Genomic DNA, 24015 nt, shown 5'->3' with positions numbered 1-24015 from the left:
CCACCTGAGAAAGACAGGTGAGACAACCATGGACCACAGTTCCTATCCGGCCCTGCCCTCCAAGAAAACATAGCAGCAGAGAATTCTACTCCACCTACTGTGCACACCACTCTAGATCCACTGCCTTGGACCCTGGGGGCAATTGGAAGCTACCTGGAAAATATAGACACAACCAGGCTGTAGGGCAACCATAGCGGCAGTAAACTTCACCAGACCCCCTCCACCCTCCATCTACTGGAACTCACACCTACACTCATTACCGGAAGCCAGCAACTTCAAGGAACCAATACCAGAGACAACCAGATGGCTAAAGGCCAATGCAAAAGCACAAAGAACAAGAACCTAGTAATAGCAGAACCCAAGTATTATACTGCAACAAACCCAGGATATCTTCACACAGCAGAGGAACAATAAAATGGCCTTAGATCGCAACTCATGAATATTTGAGAAGCCTTTAAATTTGTATATTGATGAAAAATAAGTTTAAGTTGTACTATAGAGCAACAGCAACAAAAATGGCATGGTGCTGGCATAGAAATAGGTGAGTTGACCAATAGAATCGAATTGAAGGCCCAGAAATAAATCTACATCCCTATGGTCATTTGATTGTTGACAAAGAAGCCATAACCATACAATTGAAAAAAGACAGAATCTTCCTCAAATTGTGCTGGTCTAACTGGATGTCTACTTGTTTAAAAATGCAAATAGATCAATAATTATCACCCTGTACAAAACTGAATTGCAAGTGGATTAAAGACCTCAACATAAAACCAGACACACTAAATCTGTTAGAAGAAAAAGTGGGGGAAAGCCTAGAACTCATTGGCACAAGATACAATTTTGTGAACAGAATACCAACATCTCAGGCTTTAAGTTCAATAAATAATAAATGGGACATCATGACACTGAAAAGCTTCTGCAAGGCAAAAAGCACTGTCAACAAAACAAAGTGGCAGCCTAAAGATTAGGAAAAGATCTTTGCCAACCCTACATCCAACAAAAGGCTAATATCTAAAATACACAACAAACTCAAGAAAATGAACACCACCAAGCCAAATAATCCAATTGAAAAAAATGGGGGACAGGGCTAAACAAAGAATTCTCAACAGAGGAATATCAAATGGCTAAAAACACTTAAAAATCTCAACATTCCTAGTCATAAGGTAAAACGCAAATGAAAACAACTAGCACCTATAAGAATGACAACGATCAATAGCTCAAGTGACACCACATGCTGGTGAGGATGTGGAGAAAGGGAAACACTCCTCCATTGCTGATGGGAGTGCAAAGTTGTACAACCACCTTGGAAATCAATCTGGTGCTTTCTCAGAAAAATGGGAATACTTCTACCCCAAGATATAGCTATACCATCCCTGGGCATATATCCTAAAGATGCTCCACCACACAAGGACATTTGCACAACTATGTTCATAGCAGCCTTATCGATAATAACCAGGATCTGGAAACAACCTAGATGTCCCTCACTTGAAGAATGGATAAAGAAACTGTGGTACGGCTACACAATGGAATACTACTCAGCTATTAAAAACAAGGAAATCTTGAAATTTTCAGGCAAATGGATGGACTAAGAAATGATCATCCTAAGTGAGATAACACAAATATAAAAAGACACGCATGGTATATACTCACTTATAAGTGGATTTTAGCTCAACATAGATGTTCTCTGAGAGACTCCACCCAGTGGAGTAGCTGGATACTGGGCAGAGTGCTAAGAGTTGTAGGTAAGAGTTGGGGAATGGAAGGTCCAGGAGGGAGTAGGAGCCCCACAAGGAGACCATCAAGGCCTGTGGATCAAGGCACAAGGGGGTCTCCACAAACTGATGCTCCACTCAAGGACAATGCATGCAAATAACCAAGACCCTTCTTAAAGATGTAGCCAATAAACTGTGGATTCTCCACAAGGGTGGAAAGGAGGGACTCTGACATGCACTCAGGGGACCACTACTTGGCCATTGTTCCTTTGCAAGATGGCCTAGTGGGCACACAGTGGAAGGGGTGCAGACTACTCTGAGGATAGGCTGTTCCCAGAGGTCTAGGGGAGGGGAATAAGTAGAAGACGGAGGAAGAGTTTCAAGGAGAAGATAAGACAGGTGGAATAACAATCAGGAGGTAAGATGAATAAATTATAATAAATAAAATATACACTTAAAAAATTTGGACAGAGGAGAGGGTTGCTGCGGAGACTGATGCACCTACCAAGGACCATGCATGTTGAGGACCATTACACTCAACTCAGTTGTAGTACGCAGGCAGCACAGTCTCCCTCTGTGTCTCACAATGTGGGGAGTAGGGACTACTTCTGACATGGACTTTGGTACCCCAATATGGATCACTTCCGCTGGGCTGGGTGGACTTTTCAGAACACAGAGGAAGAGGATATAAGTGGTACAGGTAAGACTTCATGAACTTAAATCACACATTAGGGGAGAAGGGACCCCTTTTCTGAGGGCTAGTGGATGGAGGGAAAGGAGGTAAGGGAGGAAAGGAGAGGGTATGAGGGTGGGAGAGTGGTATCAGGAGGTGATGAGGGAGGGGACTACAATCAAGATGTTAAAAAAAATGGCAGAAGAAGCAGGTAATTTATATTCCTAATCCCACTACATGGGAATAGCTCTGAGATTGGCTGAGACATGAATGTCTATGTGTAGTCAATGCTTCTTATTGGTTACAGAATACATGTGACTTATGACTAGATATATATCTTCTAATTTGAGGTATTGTACCCACATTACTCAAGTAGAATACAAACTTTACCTCCAATACTTTGAAAATCCTACTGCAGGCTGTTTAGGATAAGTAAGTTAGACAAGTTAATTGCTAACTGATCAAATTGTGGCCATTTCAATTACTAGTCTATTTATATCAGAAGAATATACATCCTAGATGTAGCAGATATGTGTGATTCTACCAACAGATAAAGTAAAATACTTAGAGAAGGTCTTCAAAACCCTCCGAGTCCTACAGAATATGGCATTTAAAGATGTTTATATTGCTTTAACGATTCTTTGACAACAAGACAGGTTAACTCCTGGCAACACCCAGCCTACCTCAAAGATGATGATGAAATATGGCAAACAAGCCACTGGGAAAATGGCCTTGTTTCAACCACTGACAGATCCTGACTAAATCTTGGCAGCTTGGATGTAGGCAGACTCGATGGCCAAACTCTGCCAAGACAGAGAAAGCATGTCCTCAATAGTTCCTGCCTCACAAATACGTCTGTCAGATATACTGGGCCAGAAGGCAGTAGATGATGCTCCAGTGTTTTAGAGAGTTATGGGTGACTCTCCAGGCAACAAACTGTCTCTGTCATCTTTTTGAAGCTGCTAAGCTGCACTCCCTATTTACTCAGGAATTAATTTTACTCCTTCTCAGGTCTCTGATGGGGTTAGGGACCAAATGATTTAGTTTCACAATTAATCTTAGTTGTTTAGGGGTTAATATATTTTTAGGTTTAGGTAGATGTTTTAACTTGATAGTAATGAGAAATGATAGATATTGAGTTACACTCAGAATTTTAGACTCACTGATATAGGAAAACATTTTCTTCAAGGTTGCCAAATACAAAGAGCCAAAACACTTGAATGTAATATGAATATATCTCCTGATTGTTCTCTGTAATAATATAAATGTATATGTAAAAAAATTAAAATATATTTGGAGGTTAATACAATGAAAAGAATTTAGAAAACCCATAGGTCTTAGGATTTTTTATTTTAAATTTTTAATTAGTTTCCCTTCTGTGAAATGCCAATGAGATTAGTTAATCAAATTAATTAAAATTAAAATGCAAAATAAAAAGACTGCATATAAATCAAGTATTCTTGCATCCCTAGCCCTTGTGAGTCAGACACATTCATCCTCAAACATCTTCTCTGTGCCCAAGTTTTATAAATCCCTGGTTCATGAAAATAAATGTAGGCTAGCTTGCTATGTCATGCTCACTCAATTGCTTCATGATGCCCATCCCGAACTCCTTTTATTCTGGGGAAAAATCAACACTGGGTTTCTGGGCCTTGGACTTGGCAACCAGGGAGTGCCGGTGAAGCTGTCGTGGCAGCCCTGAAGCCCGCTCCATTGTAGCACCTAGCTTAGGGAAGCGCCCACTGGGCCTGCGTTCCCTCTGACCAGTTTCTAGAGTCAATCTACATCTCTAAGAGCTGTCACACTTTCTGTATCATCACCAGTTTGTGGAACTCCCAAGTCTCCACTACCATCTGATACCAGCAATTTCATTCAAAAAGAGCTAAACTGTAACACTCCGTGGAAAGCTATTTCCCATACCCTTGTTTATCATATGGGCCTCGACCTAAGATGCTCTAGGCATTCCTGTGAGAAACAGAACCATTGATCTTGAGGTTCACCCATTGTCATCAGGAAGTAAGCAGCACCTGGACCAGCCCACTGGACTCAGAAGCCATGCCACCCACCAGAGGCTGAATGACCACAGGAGTATCCAGGGCATGGCAAACAGCACAAAAATGAGATCTCTGGATATCTAGGCCCAGGGGTTCTGCTGAAAACTATGGCACCAACCAAGGACAATATGTGCAGTAAACATCAAACCCCTATCCAGATCTAGCCAATGGACAGGGCATTCTTCACAGTTGAATGGAGAGTGGTAACTGACTTTCACATGAACTCTGGTGCCCCATATTTGATTATGTCCCCTTGATGGGAAGGCCCGGTAGCACTCAGGGGAAGGATAGCAGGCTACCAAGAAGAGACTTGATACCCTATGAGCATATACAGGGGAGGAGGTCCCCTCAGTCACAGTCATAGGGGAGGGGAATAGGGTGATAGCAGGAGGGAGGGAGGAATGGGAGAATACAAGAGATGGGATAACAATTGAGATGTAATATGAATGAATTGATAAATAAAAAGTAAAAAGAATAAAGTTAAAATAAAAAATAAAGAAATAAAAATAATGAGATCTCAAGATGCTAACGGAATATTGGTGGTTGGTACCTTGCTCACCTATGATAGAGGGAAACATTCTCACCAGGTGTGGTAACAGGCAGAGGGGGTAGATTTCTTTGAGTCCTGGCCCCTCTCAGTTCTAATACCAAATTCCATGCCAGCCAGAAAGACATAGGAATCCTGTCACAGAAAACAAAAAATTCCTGCAGTGTAAGAAAAGAAAAATGAACTAAGTGCACAAAGGTCTTCAGGACACAGAAAACATTCTGAAACAAAATAAATAGAGTTTTAATAAAATTACGAACATCAGAGCTAGGTCTCATGAATGTTTATCATCTAAGTACTCCGGAGGCAGAGGCAGGAGGATGGGGAGTTCAAGGCCATCCTTAGCCACATAGTAAGGCTGAAACTATTCGGAGTCCAAAAGATGTTGTGCCAATAAAAAAAAAAAAAAAATAAGCAAAAATGTGCAAACCTAACACCCAAAAATATAAAATTTGAAGCTGGGAACTGAGTCAGATCCCAAAACTACAAAAGAAAAAAAGTAACATACCTTTATGTTGAAAATTTTCAATGAAAACTAGACTATAAAAATAATGCGAGGGACCTAACAATCAGCAATTTCAGTCAGCATGTGTCTCTAAGATAGAGTCCAGACAGGGAATGCACCTCAGTGACAGCATGCCCAGGAAGGGATAACTACCTGCTCCCAAATAAACCAAAAATGAGCAGAGGTGATGGGCACAGGGTGGTAAACGGCCTCCAATGGGCCAAACAGTGGCTAAGCACCTCTGTGTGCTGCAGAATGACTCTCAATGCCCTCCTGCCTGCTCCTAAAGGCACTGACCCTCTGCCAAACCTACCAGCAGAGGAAGGGACAAGCATGAGTGAAGGTGCACAGGCCCTCAGGTAACTGCATGACAGAGTTTCTCCCATGCTCTGAAGTCTCTGTCTACAATATGACTGAATACAAGGAACTTAGGGACACAGTGGGAGCTGAAGATGGCTGCCACCCTAACAGAGGAAGTGTGTGGTAAGCCAAGTGGTTCTGGGTGTGGTAAGGTGTAACGTTTGGCAATGTCTCTCAAGTCCTTCCTGCTCCAACACAGCCTGGAGTTCCTCTGGGTATTTAGGCCTGGCTTCTCCAATAGGGATTCAGCTATCAGTTCCTTATTGCCTGGTGGTTCTTAGGCACGGCCACGTATCTCAGCTTCCTCATGATGGATGGCCATCCCAACAGCCGCTGGTCCCACACGTACTCTGGAGACAGCACCTTTGTAGGCTTATGGTAGAGCAGGTACTTGTTCAGATGGCTCTCATCGTGCCACACGGCCTCAATGCCATTGGCCTGGTCCTCCACCATAGCCTCATGGCAGGCCTTGGTGAGATGGTACACCTCCACCACTGACCCCCCAAAGAAGCCCCCGCATAGTAAAAGTCACCCTCATCCCAGGGGATGTAGGCTTGTGACTTTGGTCGGCGCTCATAGGTAAAGGCCTTTCGGCTACTACCATAGAAGCCAGGATGCAGGGTGCCAAAGAGTGCTGAGAGAATCTCCACACCCACGTGGTCATGGAACTTCATGTCTACATCTGCACACACCAGGTAGTCCACCTCATGAAGAAAGCGCCTCTCTGAGAAGTGGCTGATCATCTCCATCCGGTGCATGGACACATCCTGCCAGCGGGTGTAGTTGCGCACAGGTAACACCACCAGCCTGCGTCCTGTCCCCAGGGGCATCTGTGGCACATCAGCTGGCCTGTCTGTGAAGATATAGTAGGTGACCATGTGCCCCACCATGAAGTGCTGCTCTGCCGTCTCCAGAAACAGCTTCAGGAACACTACATACCTGTGAGGGGGGACAAAGGAGTTAGGAGAGGTCTAATACAGCTAGAACAGGACATAGAAGGATGCCCAGGATGCAGAAAACATGGCTATCAGGAGGCTTGATCTCCCCACTTTACAGCTGTCCTGACCAGTCTGCAAGCTGAACCTCACTTAACTCTTCTTGCTGGAACACTGAGCCAGGGGCACTGAAGTAAATCCTGGATACTATCACCAATGAGCGGGATTGCCTCCAGACCTGCAGTTTCAAGCAGATCCCCTGCAGGCATCTCTTGTCTGGGCAGCTCTTCAGCAGACAATCTCTCCATGAGGCTGTCACACTCCCTTTGGTAATGACAGCTCCATCCCTGAGTAGAGCCTGTGCTCATAAGGCCCCTCTTTCTAAACTCTGTCTCAGGAGAACAAAGGCTTGAAGGTGCAAGTGGGCAAAGCATGCAGTAACTCATTTATGCCCCAAAACATCATCCCCCATGAACTCCTCCAGAGCAAGGATCATTTTCATAGGGGAGAGAGATTAGGAGAGATAGGCACCCTACAAAGAAGGGTAAAGTTAAACCCAAACCCTCAGGTCAAAGGGGGAAAAAGCTTATGTTCCAGTTCCTATGTCATCACCCAGCCCAAGAAGTTTTCACCTGCTTCAGATGGCTGCTCCTCCCTTGATGATCCCCTGGTCCGCATGTCCCCATCACCCAGCAAGTATGCCAAGGTCCCACTTTAATGTCATAAGCAGGTAAGTGCCTGTTTTCCCTTGTGCAATGGAAGCCACGTGTCTCTCAGCTAATTCCCTCAGAGGCCTTCTTCCCACAGACAGATCACCTCCCCACGCCTGGCAGGGCTCTTGCTCATGTACCCAGCAGCACCCAGACAACTAGTGTTTGAGTCTTGTTTCTGTGAAGTCCTTTGTTCCCAGGGGAATCGGGTATTCTCAAGGGGCCTGAGATCCTTCCAGCTGGACCCCAAACCACTCTCAGATCTGATTGGTACCAAGGCCTCAGAGCTGTCATTGGACCTCACCCAGCATTGCAGGGAAGCACAAAGCCCTTCTCATACGCAGGCAGCACAGATGGCTTCTCTCGTTGCCTCACAGCCTTCCACACTGTCACGCTGCCCTGTTCTGCTTCCCACAGGCCCCCACGGGACACGTTTCATTTCTGTGGCATGAGTCAGCCTGATGCAGCATCTTGGGCTTCCCAGGTCTACTATGCACGGCTCCCAGGGCTGAGGCTAAATGTTTCACCCAAGCCTTCCTGTCCACCTTGTCCTGTATCTGAGGACACCTCAGTGGCCACAGTTCTTTTGGTATCCTGTTCCTACTGTCAACCCTGGTGATGAGGATACTCACCTGCAGTGTGTGTAGAGCTTTTACATGGGTGTTAGGAATCAAAGTTGGGTCCTCATGCCCCTGAAGCAAGCGCTTTACCCACTGGGCATCTCTCCGGTCCCCACTGCTTACTTTTTGATGGCAAACACGGTCAGTCCAATTGTGGTGTTCTGAAGCCTGAACTGCTCATTGAGAATGTCGATGTTGAAGGTCCCCTCCCAGATGATGGGAGCCAGCCAAGGAGTCAAGACAAGAACATCTTTCCTACTGCATGGGGAGAGAGCCAGAGGAGCATGTGACCCAACGTGCTTGTAGAAGCCTTCTCAGATGCCACATTCTCACATGACCCCAGAACTGATCACTAGGGCCTGGGCCATTCAAAAGCACTTCTCAGTGTCTACTCCCACCCCCAACCATAAAAGCAATTGAATTTACTAACCACACCCACCACTTCTCTAGAAGACCCTGATGACAGAGAGGAGAAAGAAGGAGCTGAGGCCCAAATTCAAAAGGAGATGGAGAAGATGCTTGGGGCTCCAGATCTGAATCAGACAACCCTAAGTTCTGAAAGTGTTGGCCAGTTACAAAGATGGCAGCCCTAAACAAGCATAGTGTCTGACCAGCAGGACAGAGCCAAGGACAAGAGCTAGGAGCTACAGACTACAATACCTGGAGAGCCCTAGGGGAGAGGGGTCCACATGCTATAGAGCACAGGTGCATCTGGCCATGGGCCATCCAACTGGTCCACAGAGGATGAGTGCCCAGGCCCCCAGAGACTGGCCACATACTCATCTGTGAGATGCAACTATGTTCTGTATCTCAGACTCTATATCTGAGACTGAACTGTGGGATGTGAAGCACTAGCTGGCCCAGGGCAGAACCCAGGAGAATGGGTGGATGTGACCTCAGACCACCCCACCAGTCCACAGAAATCCCCAGGGGCTAGTGGTCAAGGGTCTCCAAAGCCTGGTGCAGCCTATACCTATACCCAGCACGGCTTATATACAGTGCTGTCTGTACCTCAACTCTCTCTGACTGAACTGTGGGTTGCAGAGCACCAGCATCAATGTCTGCTGGCTGGGGAGACAGGGGAGCCAAGATTGAAGATCTGGGACAGATCTGACTTTGGATCACCCAACAAGTCCATGGAGAGAACCAGGGCCTAAGCTGGGAGCCTGGGCAGCCGTGGACATATACTCTGGCTATGGCACAGTATCCGTACTCGCCAGCAAGATGAACTAAGGCCTCACAGCCTGAGCAGGAATGGGCAGGAGCCTAGACAGCCACCATTAGCCAGCAGATGGTATCTGCACTCTCTGGCAGACTGAACCAAGGACACAGGGCCCCAGTAGCCAAGGGCAGGGACTCCAAAGCACAGCCAAAGGCAGATAGTACCTACTCAAACTGAACCCTGAGATACAGAGCACCAGTACCAGCCTCTTCTGGCCCTGTGGGGAGCCCAGAGTGTCGAGCAAAGTCCACCAGAGCTGCAACCAGGTCACCTGCCTGATCCAGGAAAGGGTTCCCTGATCCCCTGATCTCAACTTACAGACACTCACCAACAAACTAATCTCAACGACCAGTGAAGAATACCAGAAACTACTTCCCAGCATCAGAAATGGCAAGATGACTAAAAGGCAGTATAAAGACACAAACAACAAAAGCAAAAATAATATGGCACTTCCAGAACCCAGTTATCCCAAAGAATTCAACCTTGGGAACTCAAACAGAAGTAAAACACAAGAAAATGACCTCAAATCCATAGGAATGAAAATGATAAATGAGGAAAAAAAAGAATGTCTATAACCAAATACAGGAAGACAGAGCCAAACAGATTGAGGACCTTAGAGAGGCCTCGACAGAAACCTATAGAGAGGAAATTAAGAAATCACTGGAAGAAATTCAGGAAAATGTAAACAATCAGATGAAAAAATCAATAAAATGGTTCAAAATCTGAAGATGAAAATGGAAACTGATAAAAGCACAGATGAAAGCTGATAATGACAGAACTTAGAGTAAAAAACAGGAAATGCTGAGATAAGCTTTACTAACAGAATTCAAGAGATGGAGGAAAAAATCTTGGAAACAGAAGGCAGAATAGAAGAATTTGATGCAACAAAGAAAATGTTAAATATGAAAAAATTCCTGACACAAAACACCCAAGACAAGATCGGGCACATTTAGGGTCTTATGGACCTCATGAGGCTGAGAAGCTTCTATAAGGCAGGAGACACTGTCAACAGAACAAAGCAACAGCCTACAGACTGGAAAAAGATCTTCACTAACCCTACATCTGACAAAGGTCCAATATCCAAATACACAAAGAACTCAAGAAACTAAACATCACCAAGCCAAATAATCCAATTGAGAAATGGGGCTCAGAACTAAACAGAAAATTCTCAACAGAGGAATATTGAATGGCTGAGAAACCTTAAAGAAATGCTCAACATCTTTGGTCATCAGAGAAATGCAAATCAAAAAAAACTCTGAGATTCCATCTTACACCCATCAGAATGGCTAAGATCAAAACTTCAAGTGACACCACATACTGCTGAGGATGTGGAGAACGAGGAACACTCCTTCATTGCTGGTGGGAATGCAAACTAGTACAAGAACTTTGGAAATCTATCTAGTGCTATCTCAGAAAACTAGGAACAGGGCTTCCTCAAGAACTAGCTATTCCACTCCTTGGAATATACCCAGAAGATGCACCAGCACACAACAAGGACATATATTCAACCATGTTTAGTGGCCTTATTCATAATAGCCAGAACCTGGAAACAGCTTAAGTGTCCTTCAGTAAAAGAATGGATAAAGAAACTGTGGTACATTTACACTATGGAATACTACTCAGCTGTTAAAAACAAGGAATTCCCAAAATTTGTGGACAAAAGGATAGAACTAGAAATGATCATAATGAGTGAGTTAACCCAAAAAGACTCAAATGGTATACACTCACTTATAACTGGACACTAGCCCAAGGGGCATGTCCCATGAAAGTCTTCACCTACCAGGAAAGTGGGAGAGATATGAGGACATCCTATTGGGACTCTAGGTGAGAGAAGTATGGGAGAATGGGGAAATAGAAAGACCCAGAGGGTTCTGGAAACCTACAAGAAGACCATTATGATGTGCAGATCTGGGCCCAGGGCTTCTGCACAAACTATGGCACCAAGCAAGGACAATATGTGTAGTAAACATCAAACCACTACCCAGATCTAGCCAATGGACAGGACATTCTCCATAGATGAGTGAAGAGTGGGGACTGACTTTCACATGAACTCTGGTGCCTCATATTTGACCATGTCCCCTTAATGGGGAAGCCCCATGTCACTCAGGGGAAGGATAGCAGGCTACCAAGAAGAGACTTGATACCCTATGATCATATACAGGGGGAAGAGATTCCCCTCAGTCACAGTCATAGGGGAGAGGAATAGGGTGATAGTGGAAGGGAAGGAGGAATGGGAGGATACAAGGCATGGGATAACAACTGAGATGAAATATGAATGAATTAATAAATAATAAAAAAGTAAAATAATCCAAGAAATCAAGGACACCATGAAAAGATAAAACCTAAGAATAATAGAAATTGAGGAAAGAGAAGTCTGGCTCCAAGGCCCAGAAAATATTTTCAACAAAATCATAGAAGAAATTTTCCCTAATTAAAGAAAAAGATGCATATTAACATACAAGAGGCCTACAGAACACCAAATAGAATAGACAAGAAAAGAAAATCCTCCTGCCGCATAATAATTAAAACACAAAATGTACAGATCAAAGAAAAAATATTAAAAGTGGCAAGGGGAAAAGGCCAAGTAACTTATTATGGCAAGCCTATCAGAATTACACCCAACTTCTCAGCAGAGACAATAAAAGCCAGAGGGCCTGGGCAGTGGTCCTACAAACACTGCGAGACCAGATGCCAGTCCAGGCTACTATACCCAGTGAAACTTGCAATAACCATTGATGGAGAAAACAAGATATTCCATGACCAAAAACAAATTCAAACAGCTCCTATCCACAAATCCAGCCCTACAGAACTTACTAGAAGGAAAACCCCAACCCAAAGTGACAAACTACAACCAGGGTAACAGAGAAAATAGATAACTTCACTGTAGAAAAACATAGCCATACAAGCACTCTACCCCAACCAACATCAAAATCAAGTGCCTTAACAGTCACTGGCCATTAATACCTTTCAACATCAATTGTCTCAATTCTCCAACAAAAAGACACAGACTAACAGAATGGATGCATAAATAAGACCCAACATTCTTCTGCATTCAAGAAACACATCTCAGCCACAAAGAAAGACATTATCTCAGGGTAAAAGGCTGGGAAAGGGTATTCCAAGAAAATAGACACAAGAAGCAAGCTGGTGTAGCCATTCTAAGATCTAATAAAATAGACTTTTAACCAAAATTAATCAAAAGAGATAAGGAAGAACACTTCATACTCATCCAAGGAAAATTCCACCAAGATGACATCACAATTCTGAACATCTATGCTCCCAAAACAAGGGCACCCACATTTCTAAAAGAAACATTATAAAAGCTGAAACCACACATTAACAGTGAAAGAATCTGGTGCTTTCTGAGAAGATTTGGAATAGGGCTATCTCAAGACCCAACTATTCCATTCCTTGGAATACACCCTAAAGATGTTCAACCATACGATGAGGACTTTGGCTCAACTATGTTCATAGCAGCCTTGTTCAAAATAGCCAGACTCTGGAAACAACCTAACTGTTCCTCAGTCAAAGAATGGATAAAGAAACTGAAGTGCATTTACACTATGGAATACTGCTCAGCTATTAAAAACAAGGAAATCTTGAAATTTACAGGCAAATGAATGGAACTAGAAATAATCACTTTGAGTGAGATAACCCAGACCCAGAAAGACACATGGCATATGCTCACTTATAATTGGATATTAGCCCAACATGGATGTCCTCTGAGACTCTTCACTCAGTGGGGGAGTGTGATAGATACTGGGACTTGCTATTGGGACTTCAGGTAAGAGAGGTGTCGTAGAATGGGGAAATGGAAGGACCCAGAGGGTCCTGGAACCTTACAAGAAGACATTCAAGGCTGGCAGATCTGGACCCGGGGGTACCTGCACAAACTACTGTACCAACCAAGGACAACACATGCAGTAAACCTAGACCCCCCTGTTCAGACCTAGCCAATGGACATCACGTTTCCCAAAGTTGTGTGGAAAGTGGGGACTGACTCAGACATGAACTCTGGTGCCCCCTATTTGACCACTTTGCCTTGGTCAGGAGGCCAGGAGGCACTTAGTGGAAGGGGAAGCAGGCTATCTGGATGAGACCTGATAGGCTGTGATCATATGGTAGGGAGGAGTCCCCTTCTATCACAGGCATAGGGGAGGGAAATGGGGTGAAAAAGAGAGGGAGGGAGGGGGGACAGGAAAATACAAGTAAAGGGATAAAAATTGTGATGTAATATGAATAAATTATTTAAATAAAAAATAACTACAGAAAGTGTTGGCCAGACAGGTTAATGAGAACTATAATCAAGTCTTTGTTTTTTTCTGAGTTTTGTTGTTTCCAATGCTGACTCTGAGCCTGACTCAGGGCCTCAAGTGTGCTCTGAGCCATTCGCTCAGGACAAGCAAATTATCCTTTAATACATTCAGGACCCATGCACTGCACATGCAGTGACTCAATCTACTTACCTGGGTGTTAGCACCTTTGCCTGGGGATAGGTCATCCTGAAAAAGAAAACACCAGAACTCAGGTTGACAGGAAGGTCATTGGATGCATGTAACTGGCAGCCATGCACCAGGCAAACAGATCTGCACAATCAGTGTCAACCAAGCCACCCTGTCTGCCCATGATGCTGGGATCCAAGGATGAGCCAAAGCAGGAAGATCTGAGTCCTACTTGACATCAGGTAGGAAGAGGAAATCACAACTCCCCTCCCCACACTTAAGGCAGGGACATCTAAGAACTACTCTCACTCAAAAGCCAGATGATACTGGCCATGTCTGCACTGCACTGCATTGCAGCATGCACTGGTCCTCTCCTGGCCGGTGGCACACAGAACCTTGGCTTTCTATCTCCCTCAGAGACCAATCCAAACAAAACCCCCAGGGCAATGTGTGGCAATGGTCTGTCCCCACAAAAGATGTCAAGCCACCAGGGACAAGAGCTACTTCTGGCAGTAAGCTGTATGCCTGTGCTGCTGTGTGAACCAGAGAGCAGGGCTGGAGTGATGTTCAGCAGCAAGAGCACTGCCTGCTCTTCCAGAAAAATTGGGTTCAGTTCCCAACATCCACAGGGAGACCCACAACAGTCTGTTCTAGGGGACTTGAGGCCCTTTTCAGGCCCACTTGGACAATGGCACAAATGTAGTACATGGACAAACAGGCTGGCTAAGTACTCATACACATAAAAACAGAAATAAATAATAGTTAAGGCAGTGAATGAGCCTAAAAATAACAGAGGAAATTTCTGCACCTCAGCCAGGCCTGATCACACCTTACAGAGTGATTCTTGCCAGTAGGCAAAAGAGAAAACCTACTGAGCTACACCCCAAAGGAGGCACTACTCTAGGCTTGCCATGCTCAGAAGACCAACACTGGAGGGGCAAGGTGGGTATCAGGACCTCCAGTAGGAGTCAGTGTTTAATAGGCACAGTTTACACGACAGAATATTCTAGAGATGGATGGTGGTGATGGCTGCTCCACAGAATGACTGTGCTCACTGCACTGAATTCTTGCCATGGTGAGTATGGTAAACATGTGTTCTATATGTTGGCATGGAAATGGTACTGTACACGTGTCAACTCAGCTCTCTACTAGATGAGCCAGGATGGTTCTTTAAAAGCCACATGACATGCAGTTATTTAAAACAACATGTAGGGCTTTGTGCTCCACTTCAGGTATAGGAGACTTCCCAGATATCCATGCTGGACACAGAGAGGGAGGGAGGGAGGGAGAGAGAGAGAGAGAGAGAGAGAGAGAGAGAGAGAGAGAGAGAGAGAGAGAGAGAGAGAGAGAGATGCAGACCCCTCAACCCAGAGCAAAAGAGCACCATGTGAGGGCTGGATACCTTGACAGGGCTACAACTTCCTGGACATCCAGCTTTCTGATATCCATGCTGCAGAAAGAGAACACAGAAGACTGGTTTATACCAGGAGCGCTTAGGGTTCAGGCACACAGAGCCTGGTGCAATGGCAGAGCGGTGCCTAAGGGCACACTACCTCTGCTACAACTATAGAACAGCACCATACAGCACGGAAAGCCAAACACAGCCACACCATGAACAGAAAAGTCAAACAAACACTGCAGTCAAACACTGCCACAGCATAAACACAAAAGGCAAACACCGCAGTCAATGTTCACTGCCCCACACTCACCAGGCACTCCTGACTGGAGCCTGAACAGAAAAGGAGTTCCAGAACACAGAAGATTCTCAGCCCCCTCAAATCAAGAAATGGAATCTCGTCCTGTCCTTCAAGAGATAAACTGAGGCAGCAGTCTTGCTGGATGACTTTAAACCCATGTTCTTGGTGCCTGAGATAACATGCCATAGATCACTGGTCTAGAACTTTCCAGCAGGCTGCAAGGAAGCTGAGCCCACAAAGGGAGACCCCAGGAACAGGTCACCTCAGGCCAGTGCCACCTTCCACCACTATGTGAGAAACCTCACCTTGAGGGAGACCCACCCATCTCTGTATAGCCACCCCATGACTCTGGCAGTCATCAGAGGTGTAACTGCCTCCCAGCACAGTTGGGGAACACAGTGCTTTGCGTCAGAGGAATGTTGACTGAAGAAGAAACTGGTGAGAACTAAGAGCAGGTGGGGACCGTGTAATCTAGTGGGAAGCACAGCACAGACAAAGATCAAGGCCAGAGCCCCGGGGACCAGCGGCATGCATGGCTTGTGTGGTAAGAAAGGGATAGGCTGCTGCACGGGGTCAACATCACACACACTCATGACACTCACACACACACACTTCAACTCCCACTCACCTAGTCACAGCTCCTGTGTCTCCCAGTTCCTGACTTCTGTGGCTCAGGAACCCATAGCTGTGGGAAGGACAGACATGGGGCACCTATTCAGGACACAAACCTGAAACCACATGTCTGTCCCTCCCTCCAAATGAACTACTATACCCAGGACAGTGAGCACACATGTTCCCAGTGGAGATGTGGGGCCAGGTGACAGGTCTTAGCATGCTCACCCTACTGGAAAAAGAGGTGTTAAGAAGGGCCCTGGGAACCAGGCCTGTATCTGGACCCCTGTAGCAGTTGCAGGCAGCCCCTACAAAGGACCGGGAACCCACAGCCAAGGCCACATCATGGAGTACTTCCTGGAGGTGTTTACACAAGCGCCAGCAGACAAGGCAGTGTCTTTGCCCTATGAGGGTTCACAGCCATCTGCATAGAGTGAGGACCTAAGTCCAGGCCCTAGGCCTGTCTTCCTCTTCTTCTTGGGGCCCACCCTTACAGCTGGAGAGAAACAGATGGCCATCCATCCCCAGGTCCCATTTGTGGAATCAGAGGCTTCATTCACTATGTGGACAAGCAAAAGCTGGCCATGCCACTGTGGGGGCAGAGCCTGGAGCATCACCATCACTGCTTTGGTAGTAGGGATGTGCACAGCTCAGGGTCCCCATCAGGGTCTCAGCTTTGCTCACCAGCCCGACTCTTACCTAAAGAAGACTAGGCCAAGCACTATTAGGGGAAGGAGTCCAAGGTGCGGTGAGTAGCATTTGGGTCTTCCTGAAAAACAGCAGCAAAGGATGTAGTTACTCACCCTTCCTGGGCCTGACTCCCCTCCTGCCTCTCCTGAGACTCAGAGGTCACCCTGTGCCCGGCAGCCACAGCCCTATCTCAGGCAGCCCCAATCCTGGCTGGATCTCTAGCCTAGCTGAGCACTCAGAGGGGAGAGCAGGTTGTTTCCTTTCAGCTCGTGACTGCAGCTGCTCCCCTGGGTCCTCGGAGTCCCCTTGGGTCCCCATGTTCTTATGCCACTGAGCATCCCTCCCATAGTAAACTGAAATAAACCAAAATGAGTTCCTTGGCATCACTGCTGGCTCCATCACAAGGGCCAAGACCAGATCCCCGCAGCCACTGCTGCGTACATCAACAGGGGCAGCAGCTGGTGTTTTCTAATGAATTCTTCTCATACTGGGTTGAAACCCAGAGCTGATGTGTCAAACACTAAGGAAACCCAAGCAGAGAGGAAACCCAGCCTGCACCCACTTTCCAGAACTCCTGGCTGGTCTGTTCTCCAGGATCCAGAACTTTCTGAGAAGCCATTCTGCACAGCAGCCATGCCCAACCAGCTCACCAGTCGCCACTGTGTTAAACTCCAGGCTTACTTTCTCTGGTGGGAGACCTCTCACCCGTCCAGCACACTCCACCAGTGTGAGGCTGGGCCTCTCCTGCAGAGAATCTTCACATGGCACAGGACCTCCCAGTCTCACACACACACTGACAGGGACACTTGTGTCTCCAAGCCTACTTCCTGTTCCTGCTCACTGTGGCAGGCACATTTCCTGGAACCTCGCTTGCTGGTACCAACCTGAGTTGGACAAATTTCACTGGGATAAATAGAGATGAAACTGTGTGAGCAGCCTAGGAACAGGCACTAGTTTCAAGTTCCTCAAAGACCATGAGCATTTTAACCATCAAGACATTTGCCTCAGGTCCAGGCATGGAGAAGATTCTGAACTGGTGTCTCAAGGGTATGGACACCTACTGGACAGTCCCCAGTCTTCGGAGAGTCCCAGAACAACTCAAGTGACTAGTCCCTGACCTGAGGGCAGAAGGAACTGGCGAACAGGTTTGCTCCTTATCTTGACTGGAGACTGTGTCACAGACGTCACAAGTTATCAAATTGTATACACTGCGTGTTTACTAGGTATTACCGTATGCTGGGAAGGAAAAAGTAACAGGTGAAGGGCGGGGTAGAAGGATAAAGAAAGGACAGAGAACAGCCCAGGAAGTCATTCCCAGTGACAGGGGCAGGGGTGCAGTTATACCACCCGCTGTGTCTCTCCAAACATGTCTCCCATACCAAAAAGTGCAACTCAACCCTTCACACTCCAAGGAGACAGCAGTGCACTTACTTGAACGGAACATAGCTGAATGAATGCAAATACCGTGGTCGCTGGAAGCAGGTGTGGCCTGCTCTGAGCGACTCCATACTGTATAAATCCATTTCTTCAGCCTCTGCTTGGCACCCAGCACCACCCATCCGGCACAGAGTGATAAAATGACTTATTCCTGGGAATAAAACGGGAGTCACCCGATATGGTTTTGGGTGTGAGTTGAGACTATAGGGACATATGGGTGTATTACAAATCAAACATAACAGGGATAAAGCTGTGAAATGCTAATCTTATAAAAAACCAAGAACATGTAAACTGTTGAAAGATAATTAAGGCATGCAAGTTAGTGCTCACTCTTTGCTGGGAGCAATGGCATGCTGGTTTGGCAGAAGCAAGCAAGTGGACTTCCTGGATGCAGCCCGCTCTCTTTTGCAGAGCTCACGGATGGAAGTATTCCTGGTTTAGGCAATGTCACAAGGATTTGACCTCAAGACAGCTTATTGAAACTCTGCTGCCTTTCCATGTTTGCCTCATGTGTCTGGCATGGCAGAGACCATCACTGCCTATTGCTTCCCTCTGTTGGGCATGTTTCCTGAAGATGTCCCTTCTTGACATAGTATTGTTTAAATACATTGATGATTTCATAATGCCTGGTTTACCCCTGTGTGCTCCAGCCAGCCTCTAGCAATTCTCCTTATAAATTATCAAATTCTTCAATGCCCATAACTATATTCAGGCACACTAAGTATAAATGTAACTCGTTTACAATGACAAGCTTGATTTAGTTTCTTGTTTGTGCTTTGATGGTTAAGCCCAAAGTAACTAAAAACAAGTAACGTAGGATTAAAATTGGGTGTAGTTTTAACAAAAGGTCCTCAAACTCTTCAGAGATATGCTGGATGTGGCATTTAAAATGAAAATACATCCATGGTTATACAGAAATACTAGCTCCTAGTGACTACCCCAAGGTCACCAAAAGAAAAAAAACAAAAAACAGGGATGGACTAATGACCACTCCACCTGTATTATGATACCCCTAACCACTGTGCAAGGAACTTCCCCATGCCTGGCCCACTCCCATGGCCCTGCCAAACTGTGGACACTGAGTTAACTGCTCTACTCCACCTCACTAAAGTAGTCAGTTTTTCCAAGCACAGAAAAGTCTCTCAGACCTTCTGTCTAGCAGCCAAAGGCATAATATGCAATCCTGTGTAGCAGCTAAAGATGCAATGCTGTCCTATGAGCCAGCCGAAGACCTATGACCTCTGTCACTCAGTGAAGCCTTTGAGACCACAGGAACCTAGGCTAACCCAGGTAACCGTAAGTTACGTCATTTTAATTGATACATAATCCATTTGCATTATACTTCCTGTTACAAGTGATCCTTCTCAGATCTCTAATGGGATGGAGGCTGACTGTGGCTGTTTTAGTTTGTCAGCAGCAAGGTAACAGCTCCTTCCTCAAGGCTGCAGCTGCCTTGTCGGGTCATTTTATGTGTAAAATCAGACCTCACTTCTTACGAAAGCCTCTAGTTCTCCAGTGGAGAGAGATAGACAGTTTACCTTCCTGGAGGACTTCACTCTAAGACAGAAAAACTTACAAAAATGTTCCATATAACCTTTTATACTTCCTTTATTTAAAGGAACCTGCTTTACAATGACTGCTCTCAGTGATCAGCCACCTGTGCCTTATAGTAAATGACTGGATGAAAAGGAAAGATTTGAAGTTTATGTACATTGTAGGAGTCTAAGAAAAATTTTAAGGTGTTTAAGTGCAAGCCATAAAGGTCTGACTACGTAAACGCTTAGGTAAGTTATCAGGACTGAAGAAAGTGGCTTAACCTGTGTAAATGCAAATTGTAAAGGTCTAAAAAAAGATTTGAGGTGTATAAACATTGAGAAAATGTTTTAGATTTCTTTCTTTATGGCTGTACTGTTATATTACGATTTCTAAAGTTCAGAGTTTTAACATTAACCCATGGAATTGTGATAAGCTATTAAGCTAATCCTGGCAAAGCACTGACTGCTATTATCAGAGTCACAAGATCAAAACTTTAAATGTCCCTTGGTTGTCTTCTAAGTATAGGCCTAAAGGTACTTCTCATCGTGCTGAAAACACATCTGATATATTCCTGAGTTCAAATCATTAACACTGTCTTCTTTGTCCAGAGGGCTGGAGATATATATAATATATATATATATATATAACAGATATATATATATAATTTTATGGTCATGTTTCACTATGACCCAAAGGTCTGACTCATATGTGGATTTCAGTGCAGAGTGGTAATGCTAAAGAATCTGAAACTTGTATCTCTTTTACAAACTTAAAGCATTCGTGTCAGCTTACAGGAAGTCATCTGAAGCTTCAAAATCACCTCTCACAGGTCAAACATAGCTTCCAGATAAACACTCCTGTCAAGCAACACCTGCCTGCTGTTGAGGGGAGGATCTCCCCCTTCCCCTGGTCTTTGGGTTCCTCCCTTTCCCTAAGCCGGCAGGACCATGAAGCTGAAAGTTTCAAATGTACACCCAAGATTAAAATATTCCTCTAAACTCCTTAACTTTACCTTCAGTTGCTAGTCTGTCTATATCTGTCCCAGCAGATTCCAAATGGGCCAGCCCTAGGTACTTCTGAAGGGATTTCCAACCAGCCTGAGCTGCCCCAAAGATGCCTACACTTTACTAGCCCCAGGTGTCCCCCACATCCTGCACTGCTCTTTCCTTTCCAATCATTTGACCATCATTCCAGCCTTCCTGTCATTCCCCCAGCCCAAGAACAACACCCCAAATTCAGCTCAGGAGCAGTTATAGAAGAGACTATGTTGCCCCATACCATCAGCAAAAGGCAGGAATCTCAGGTAGGGTCCTGAGAATAAGTGTATCACTGAGGTGCCAACGACACCGGTCTCAGCATTGCAAGGACATGTTGCAGAATCCTGGGTCCTCTCAGCACTTCCCCCCTCCACCCCCCACCCTGGACCCCTTCAGCCCTTGATCACCGACCACCTCTTCCCTTCCCTCCAGCTTCTCTTTCATATATAAAACTCAGCCATTTTGATCACATGCTTTCTTGGTTCTTCTCTCTTGGCTCTGTGCCTGGATCTCTGCTCCATCAGTTTTTTCCTTCTCTCGTGTTCTCTCTCTCCTCTTCATCTCTTGCTCTTTTCCTCTCTCTCTGCTCTCACGACCTGGTCCATTCAGCTAGCCATACTCAGTTTGGCCTCATCCATATGCCTCAATTAAAAACCTTCCCAGCCATCCTAGGAGCAGCCATATCCTCATTTTCACTCACTGCCTACAGGCACTATGGATCAATTGACCCCTGCCCTTGGCGTCATAAAATGGACAAATTTGCCAATCTCGACCCCAAAGGCCTGTTACCCCTATGCTAACTTCATTTCCTATCTCAAAGATAAATGACTAATTCAGTTTTGGAATCTGAGGTTTTGTTGTCCTTTTTGATGCCTCCCATGTTACTTCCTTATATACTTTTGGTCTCCCATAACAAACACACTTACCCTCCTTTCCAGGACGTGCGTCATTAACCCAGTGCTAAGCATCTACAACGCCCACAGCACACCTCTTTTGTGGCTCCTATGGGTCCTTCCTCTTCCCCTCTGCCTGGTACCCCATACTTTTTATTTACCTTGCCTACAGTTCAGTGACTGCTGGGGTCACTCTGTCTTTATGAATTTGCTGTTCCAGTGGTTTCTCACACTATCAAAACAAGTCATGAGCCTGCGTGTGCTTCATGAGCATCCCAAACTGTTCCTTCTGTGACAGCCAGTGGTGACTTTTCCACCACACACCCTCCTAACCTCATCCCCACACAGATCTGGCCTTGCATTGCAGAAAGAAGCCCCCAGCCCAGCCTCGTCCTTCCTGCCTGCCTCTAGCCCATATCCTGTCACCTGTGCAGTCTTGACATGCTTTTTTCTCTTCCGTCCTCTAATAGTTTACCCACCAGCCATGGCTGACCAAGAGGAGGACAGACTGGCTCCCTAGTGCCTCCAGCCCTCCACACACCTCTGATATTGCTGCCCAGGTCACTTCTTTGCATCGGTTTTCCTCCCCTGCCTCCCCAACAAATTCAGTGCACTCCTGGGGCATCCTCACCCCCACTTCTGCTGCCCAACCCATGGGCTTCAAGCACAACTTCTTTCCTGACCCCAGCTTCAAGCTCATCCAAAGTTGCATCCCAGGAATTAAACTATCCTAGACCCTGCCATGAAATTATGCCAGCCTTGCAGCACTCACACAGGAATAGAGAACTTGTCAGGCCTCAGTGCCCCTCCCTGGGGTGTGAGGTGCACCACCAACACCAAGCTTCCTACTGACCCCAAATATATCTTACAAAATAAAAGGTGGTGTGATACCAGTTAGTGTGCCTTTGCATTTAAAATTGCTAGGATTGGCTGGTACGATGGCGCAGTAGGCACAACCTTTCTTCATAAGTTTCCCAGCTCCAGTCTGAGCTCTAGAACCCTGAAAAATAAAAGAAGCATCTCCAGAGTTTCCCTCCAACCTCCTCACACACTCCCAAGTGTATATATTGCACACATAAATGAATAAGAAAACTATGTCTTCTTTGTTTTGCCGGAAAATGGTTAAGACGGTTTGATTGTATCTTCTTTACCACAGAAAGAATAGAGGATGCATAAGAAATGAGTTTTTTCTATCTAAGGTGGCTAGGCCAATGCTCCATAAACTCCCCCATCTTGTAAAACTTTTATGTGTATGTCTTCTGACTCTATCACACTCTTAACTTTTGTGCTGATGAGGAATTAGCCAATAGCATCAGACATAAAGGCCCAGTTCCTGCCAACGGTGTGAGACACAGTGACCATTTAAGCTACAATAAAAATTAAGTGGACTTTGTTCTCCCATGTCTTTGCTTACAGATCACATGCACTTTTTGCCAAAAGAAATTCCATTCCTGGATTAAATTTGCTCTGTTTGTGTGTTTCACTGTGTAACATCAAGAATATTCTTTTCTTACAAAATGATCCTGACTTGAGCAGCTGACAGCTGCTCCCTCCTTCTTATCACCCCCTCTCTCCAGATCTGCAGAATTACTGGCCATTTAGCTACCTGGAGACTCCTCCCCTTGGCCCCCTTTCTCCTCTTTTCCCCACAGGTGGTCCAGACTCCTCTGAGCACCTGGAAAGCCAGGTTCATTGCCACTGACCACCACCTCTGTCCTGGAATACCTAGGCAGGTGGAGAAGAGGATGCCCAGGAAAGGGACAGATAGGACACTGGCATTCAATGTCCTTCCATGGCAGCCTGGCCTAATCAGATCAGGACTTTCCACTATAAGCCAGACCTCTGCCCCACTTACCCACCCGTCACTAGTACACATGCACAAACACACAGATCCAGGCATTCTTAGGGTTCCTGACACCCAAGCATGCATGGCCCTGTCCCCTCTGACCCTCTGGTCCCAGCAGCAATGAAGCCCTAACCAGATGGGGCAGAATCAATGGAAGGTTCCCACAGCTGCTTCCTCAGCCCCAGCTCACCTCTGAGGTCCATGGCAGGGCCCAGGATGCTTCAGTTTCTGCACTACAGCTAGTTGTTAGTCACAGCTCAGACCTCAGGCACACAGCAGGACTCGCCCTCAGGAGAGATAATACACACCCTGAACACTTGTGGGCGGGGGAAGAGCTCTTGCAGACTTCTGATTTGCTTAGGTGTGACCACAGGAAGCAGGTGTCCTCAGCCAGATATCCCCAAGGACACAGGCAGCATCTCACCCACACTTCATATCCCAGGGATTATGGATGCTTCATCGTGCTGTCATGCTCCAGACTGCCTTT

At 45.8% G+C, this 24015-nt stretch overlaps 1 protein-coding gene across 1 annotated transcript; it reads right to left on the bottom strand.

Annotated features, from left to right (window-relative positions):
- Positions 1 to 6103: 6103 nt before the first annotated feature.
- Positions 6104 to 16910, bottom strand: LOC127207222 (histo-blood group ABO system transferase 1-like). The gene is given in 7 exon segments (XM_051166589.1): positions 6104 to 6369; positions 6372 to 6790; positions 8240 to 8374; positions 13805 to 13840; positions 15183 to 15230; positions 16106 to 16162; positions 16789 to 16910. Coding segments are annotated over 5 exon segments (903 nt in total). The 5' UTR covers position 15230; positions 16106 to 16162; positions 16789 to 16910.
- Between the last annotated feature and the right edge of the window lie 7105 nt (positions 16911 to 24015).

This window comes from Acomys russatus, chromosome 24, assembly GCF_903995435.1.
Source record: "Acomys russatus chromosome 24, mAcoRus1.1, whole genome shotgun sequence".
Taxonomy (NCBI): domain Eukaryota; kingdom Metazoa; phylum Chordata; class Mammalia; order Rodentia; family Muridae; genus Acomys; species Acomys russatus.
The sequence above is the reverse complement of the archived record's forward strand: the minus strand, read 5'-3'. Positions and strand labels throughout refer to the sequence as shown.